Source organism: Helianthus annuus, chromosome 10 (genome assembly GCF_002127325.2).
Source record: "Helianthus annuus cultivar XRQ/B chromosome 10, HanXRQr2.0-SUNRISE, whole genome shotgun sequence".
Lineage (NCBI taxonomy): Eukaryota > Viridiplantae > Streptophyta > Magnoliopsida > Asterales > Asteraceae > Helianthus > Helianthus annuus.
This window is the reverse complement of record NC_035442.2, coordinates 114,761,618-114,768,084: the sequence shown is the minus strand read 5'-3', so window position 1 is coordinate 114,768,084 and position 6,467 is coordinate 114,761,618. Positions and strand designations below refer to the sequence as shown.

General features: G+C 38.6%; 1 protein-coding gene across 2 annotated transcripts; it reads right to left on the bottom strand.

Annotated features, from left to right (window-relative positions):
- Window positions 1-880: 880 nt before the first annotated feature.
- Window positions 881-4,836, bottom strand: LOC110884725. 2 transcript variants are annotated; one of them, XM_022132437.2, is made up of 5 exons: window positions 3,976-4,836; window positions 3,182-3,879; window positions 3,016-3,105; window positions 2,122-2,832; window positions 881-1,347 (listed from the first exon to the last, which is right to left on the bottom strand). In XM_022132437.2, the coding sequence occupies exons 1-5, from the start codon at window positions 4,052-4,054 to the stop codon at window positions 1,234-1,236; spliced, it is 1,692 nt and encodes a 563-aa protein (XP_021988129.1). In that variant the 5' UTR covers window positions 4,055-4,836; the 3' UTR covers window positions 881-1,233. The 2 variants fall into 2 exon arrangements, with proteins under 2 accessions (XP_021988129.1, XP_021988130.1); XM_022132438.2 differs by having other exon boundaries at window positions 2,127-2,832.
- Window positions 4,837-6,467: the final 1,631 nt, after the last annotated feature.

Below are 6,467 nucleotides of genomic sequence, written 5' to 3'. Positions count from 1 at the left end.
AAGTTTTAAAAATGCATATTATAAAACTAATAATTTGTACTCGAGTGAATTTATGTTATTGTAAATATATTTTAATTATTTTTACAAATTACAAACCAAATTTAACTATTAAACGAATTTATTTTTGTGTAAAATAATCAAAAAAGAAACTTATTTTTTTAAAACCGGATATTAATACCTAAACTCGCATCTGGTAATACCCAAACCCAATCAAACCCTACCCGAGTATATAGGGTACGATTTTTCTCCTTAATGCACGTGCCCAAACCCTACCCAGTTTCTCTCAGTACCTTCTTTTACAATCATACCCGGAACCAATTCCATACCAGGAACCAGGTTAGTGTTTGTGCACCTATACAAAGGACCAGCTAAATGGGCCATTTCTAGGGAATAAGGAACTAGATGACCTCCCTATCACAGAGTAGGCTTCATTATAGTTTCGGCCCATAATTCACTTTACTTTAAAGAAAGCATTTTAAAATCGTCAAAACAGTTGCAGCCTCTTTTTCGACCTTTTTTTTTTAATTCGTGTAATAAACTCCTACAACTGACCAAACATCCAAATCAACCACTTTAAGATTTATTCGATTCATTAATGCTTTAAAGAGCAGAACATACAGGTTTTTCTTCTTTTTTTTTTACGGTTTGAAACTTGAAACCAAATGGGCTAATCACTTGGATTATTTGTTGTTTTTTTCATTTATGAAAAACAGTTGAAACCGCAAGTCTAAGTGTCTAACCAAACAACCAGCCCAGCCAGTTTGGTTCGCCGTTCTCCAAAACCATAACCATTGATTAAGCCCAAAATGTTGGTTATCACTTGGATCAAACATGTTAAAATAACACAAAATAGGCTAAAAGAACAATGTAAGAACAAAAGTAAAAGTTAACTAAACTTCTTCATTTTTTTTCTTTCTTAAAATTAAAATTAATAATAAACCAAGCAAATTTCCTATCCTCTTTTTTCTTTTCTTTTTTTTTTTTTCTCAACCTTAAAAAGTCAGAAAAATCTCAGCCATCGATCGAGAGGGGTAAACACGGGTTTACAGTAAGCTATTAAAGACCCATATGTATGTACTTATTCCTCCTATTCACTCATATCCCCCCTCCCTCCCTCACTGCAAGGATTTCAAAACTTCCAAATCACTTCCTCTCTCACTACTACCATCCTCATCATCTTCATCAAACAATATTAAAAGATAACCCAAAAAACACCCTTTTTTCCCAGCAAACTTAAGATTCCAGCTTAGAGTCGGACGAAATTTCACTGATTTGCGAGTGGAGCGGTATCAGTAGCTTTGGTTGCGTTCCTTTAAAGATCTTGGAGGCAGCCTGCATATTCAGATACTGCACACAGAAAAATAATAACAAATTCCATTCAGAATTCAAGATCAGTCATCAAATATAGTGGGCAAGCAGACCATTTTGATAATTTTTTTTAAAATGACCCGTTTCAGCCTGAACCCATTTTGGTCAAACCCCGTTTTTACCCAAATCCAGTTTTGACCCGTTAGCCCACCCGACCCGCCCGTTTTGCCAGGTTTAACTGAAACTATGGGGCAAACGAGCCAAGGTTCGCGAGCTGCTCGAGAAAAAGCTCGAAACGAACCGAGCTGAGCTTATTAAACTTGTTTATGAGCCAAGCCCGAACCTAAAAATAAGCTTGTTTAGTAAACGAGCCCGAGCATGAGCTTCACTTATCAAGCTCGCAAACCTAAACGAGTCTATTATTTATATTATTTTTATTTAATATAGGGGTGTTTGGTGTTGCGTTTTCAAAATAGATTATACGTTTTCAAAACTGCGTTTTGAAAAAGCATGTAGATACATGCTTCTCCAAAACTGTGTTTTGGAGGCAGATAACTTTTTCATCCAAACACTTTTTTAGATTATTTATGTTTTACAAACGCAATAATCAAATAATCACTTCAAAAAGTAATCCCAAACACCCTCATGCTATTGATAGATAATAAACGAGCCAAGCCCGAACTTGGCTCGAGCATTGAAAACAAAGCTCGAGCTCGATCCTGGTCGAGCTCGGGCTCGGCTCGTTTGCACCCCTAACTGAAACCATACACAAAAGAAAGGATCAATGCTTACTATTAAAAGTAATTCTTTTACCTTACTTGCATCTCGGTAGAAAGAATTTATCTCCTCTTCCGTTAGGCCTTCATCCTCGTCAGCAGTTTCTTCCCAGCCCATTAAGCGTAGTAATCTAGCTTCTTCTTCCTCAGAGTAAAGAAAGGCATCAGAGTTTAAATTCTTCCTCCCATTATTACCAGACGTCTCACTCGCCACATCAGCATCACCATTGCATGCTGAATCATCTTTATTCTCGTTATTCGTCCGTTGGGCCCCACCAGACTCCCCCTCGGTTACAGCTTCACCGGGCCTGTCACTAGCAGAGATCGATGAACCAGTATTATCGGTGGTAATAGGTGTCATAGATTTCTTCCTCATAAGGTTAAAAAAGTCACTTCGGCTTTGAGCTTGAGATGAAGGTCTCTTTTCCAGTGTCACTACACCAGGCTTGCGCTCTGGAACGGAAACGGGTGAGTTGTTGTTTCTTAATGGAACGGGTCCCACGACAGAGGGTACGGCAAGAGGGCTGTTTGGTAATTTGGCACCAGCTGTTGGGCTCAAGGTGTCCTTGGCAACTGGAGTGACACCGTTCCTTTCACGTGATGGTTTGAGTACGTGAAGTTTTCCTACTGTAGATGTCTTTGTAGAGTCGAACTTTGTATTGACGGGTCGGGGAGAGTTGACGAGGTGAGAACTCTGAAGCTGTACCTGAGCCGCCTTTGGCTTTGGTTTATCAGAAGAGCTTAACGCCTAAAAAATAATGAAGAAAAATATGAATAAACATTTGTTCTGCAGATAATGACGGCTAATGAGTGCACATTTGCACCAAATGTTGAAAGCCATGAAACAATAAATGAAAATGATTAAAGACCACATGTATAAACCATTCACACGTTACGCAAGAAACAACAAAAAGTTTGAAAACAGTCTTACCAAAGCTTTAGGCATGGAAGGAGTCACGGGAATCAACTGCCTCGATTGCTTAACCGCAAGCTCTTCAAGCCTTTGAGTTCCAACAGACAACTACACAAACATGAATGCACATAAGTACACGATACATAATAACATATGACGCGTATGTAAAACATGCTTCAACTACCTGAGGAGCAGTCTGAGCCCTAGGTGGACCCTGTGCCAAAGTTTCAGCCATGTTCCTACCCGTTGTCGGTTGTACAGGTTGCACAACAGATGTGTTGCTTCCATTGCTCCCGACTATCACCGGCACCTCAGCCAGTGCAGATGTCCACCCATCACCGCCAATCACCGCCGCGCTACCAATCGGCAAGCTCTGAATAGCACTACTCAAACCAGGAGACGGGACTCTACCGATCTCAGAATCTTGTTTTTCTTCTGCTCCAAGAGACGGAAAATCCCTCTCAAACGCAGTCTTTACACCGCTAATGCCGCCGCCACCAGACCGTAACGCACCGCCATTGCTATGCCCATGGCTGGTTTTGTTAACACCGGTCGAGTCAGCTACTACTTTCCTAGGCCACGAGTCGCCACGCTTTGCAGATACGCTTGAGTGTGAACGTCTTAACCCTTCTTTCTCAAACCTACTCGGTAAAATACTACCCAAAGGATCAGAATAATCACGATGCCTACTTTCTGATTTTTCTTTATCAGAATACCGATCAAAACTACCGTAAGACCTCAAATAAGGTGATCCGTTACTACTAGATGCGCGTCTGAAGTATGAAGAAGTCGTCCTTTCTGAAACAGATGGGCGTCCTAACTCGTTATCACTTATGTTAACAAGTGACTTATTTCGTGAGGTCTTTGACACACCTTGTTCATCTACAAAACAACATTGTCATATACATATACATATACAGTATACACACAACCAAAACAATTAAAAAAAATACATTAGATAAAATATAACAGAATTACCAGAGTGGTGAGACGTAGTGCTTAAGCTTCCACTACTCTTTAACCATTCGGGTACGAACGTTGGCTCACTTCTCTCCATACTTAATGCTGAACATTATAAAAACCGAATAACATAGAACCAATGCGCATCGACAAAAGCCCGCGTGAGAAAAAAAAAACCGAAGCTTTGAATACTATCCTAAGTTGTTAGGCACTGGTCATTGTTCCCCTCTACCCTTTGTATATTCAATTCCAATCAAAACAGAGTCCAAAAAGCATCAATAGTTCACCAACTTAACAGACCCTCATCTCATAAATAACTTCAATCAGCACTATAACAAAAGTAAACTGTCTTATATCATCCAGAAACACAAAATATATCCCTTCTAGATGAATCCTTCAAGCCCATTACATACAAGCATCAAACCCTAAATATAAAAAATTCCCAAATAGGCAAAAACACAAAATTGAAACCCTAACTTGTATTCATCCAATAAAAATCCCTAAATATTGGAGAAAAGGTATTGTAATTGGTGATATTTTACTCCAAGCCTCAACCGTTGAATTCGAAAAAACCCTAATTTGCCGCTTGTGTTACCTTATTCCGCTGATTGGATTGTAAGAGAGGAATTGGTGTGTGTGAAATTAAGTATGTGTGTATGTTGTATATGGGTATGAGAAAAACACAGGGAAGTGGGTGTGATTGCGCCGTGTGAAGAAGAATTTTGATCTCAGTGTGTGTGTGAAAGAGGGGCTGGGTTGGGTTGGCTTGTGAAGAAGAAGTTTTTTTCTTTTCTTGTTCGGTGTTGGTTTTGGAATTGATGTTGCTCTGTCTTTTGGCGTGAGGGTTTGTTTTTGTGAAATTTTAGGGAGATTTGTGTCTTGTTGCTTTTCTACACCTAATTATTTATTATTTATTTAGTTATATATTATGAATTTATAATATTGTAATGCATTATGTGGTTATACTGTTTGTATTAGTTGTTGTAAATTAAGGAGGGATTGTCAGTTGTTGTCTATAAATCCCCAATTGTTTTAAAACGTGTCTCTCTGATGATATTTTAGTTATAAACTTGATTAAATATTCCCAAGTGTCCTAATACGTGTCTTCTTGATGACGATTTAGGGTTTAACCCCCTGTAGGATCGTGTGATGACCCGAACGAGTCGTTCAGAGGAGTTTTGATCAGTTTCAGAGGCGGAAACTAACGCTCTGTTCCCGAGTTAACTTAACGAGGGATAAGAAAAGAAAGCAAAAGTGAGAAAGGAAAGGATGAGAAAGGAAAAAAAAAGCTCTTTCCCACCATTTCCTCCCAAATCGGAAGGAATGAAAAATTAAAGAATTTAGCTTAGTTTTCCTGTCATTTCCTTTCTTTTCCTTCCTTAAATGAAAATCGGGAACACGACATGTTTTATTTTCCTTTCTTTTCCTTCCTTAAATGAAACTCTGGAACACAAAATATTTTTACTTTCTTTTTGTTTCTTTTCCTTTCCTTCCGTTAGTAAACTCTGGAACACAGTGTAAGAAACTGACTTAGAAACAACTTGTAATTCACTTTAAACACCTTGTTGATTGATTTAACAATGATTACAATCAGAATTCAAACCGGCAGCACCTCGGTATGAAATTCAGCAACTGTTACATTTGATTTCGCTCCAAGACTATATATAGGGACTTGATTCCGCTTGAAATGGTTCAAGCGGAATAAGATGGTTGTTGATTCCGCTCCAAACTGTTTCAAGCGGAATCTCTCTCTCAAGCGAAATCACCTTTAATACAACCTTAAACTTCCTATTTTCTCTATCTACGTGCCCTGATCTATACAATTTAAAGCAAGACTCGATACAAGACGAAGTCGACAGATGCATGCACTAACAGACTCAGTCTTTCGTGTCGAGTCTTTACGTCTTCAATCTTTATCAGTCTCCGGGCTTTACTCTTTCGAATCTTCTTCTAAAAACTTCAGACTCCCCCTTACGATGTGCTGGCATTCCTTAAGTTCATCAGCATCATCTGCTTCAGGATCGTAATCTGGCTTTCACATGATCAAGATTGTTGTCTGGCTCAAACTTCGTCCACTGAGTCCTCAGGAATCGGAAACCTGGCTCTCTAAACACAAGCTTCTCAGGATCGATCAACCTGGCTCTACTAATGTTGTTCCAAGATCGTGCCCTGGCTCTCATCCAGCTTAGGATCGTCACCTGGCTCAGACTTACACCTGCACAATCTCTACCTCAAAATAAATTTCACACATTTAAACATTTCAAATTAAGGTATACAGACTCATCATCAAATTATAATCTTGATGAACCACTTGTAGATTTGATCAAAATACATTTGTTTCCAAACACAAACTCCCCCTCACAAAAAATGTCATCATGTTTAGCACTTGGAACTTTGAAAATCAGCTTTTCAACACCAGTTGTCAAAAATCTTTTTGAATTTTTCAAAAGTTTATGCTAAAACACACTAAAAATCCTTTTGGATTTTCGAATTTAAACAAATGTAGTAAA

Excerpts from the sequence above, each read along its gene's own strand:
- LOC110884725 (XM_022132437.2), bottom strand. The coding sequence starts at position 4,054 with ATGGAGAGAAGTGAGCCAACGTTCGTACCCGAATGGTTAAAGAGTAGT. Across the intron at positions 3,880-3,975 it reads CACTACGTCTCACCACTCTG|ATGAACAAGGTGTGTCAAAG; the intron begins GTAATTCTGTTA and ends GTTGTTTTGTAG. Across the intron at positions 2,833-3,015 it reads CTTCCATGCCTAAAGCTTTG|GCGTTAAGCTCTTCTGATAA; the intron begins GTAAGACTGTTT and ends ATTATTTTTTAG.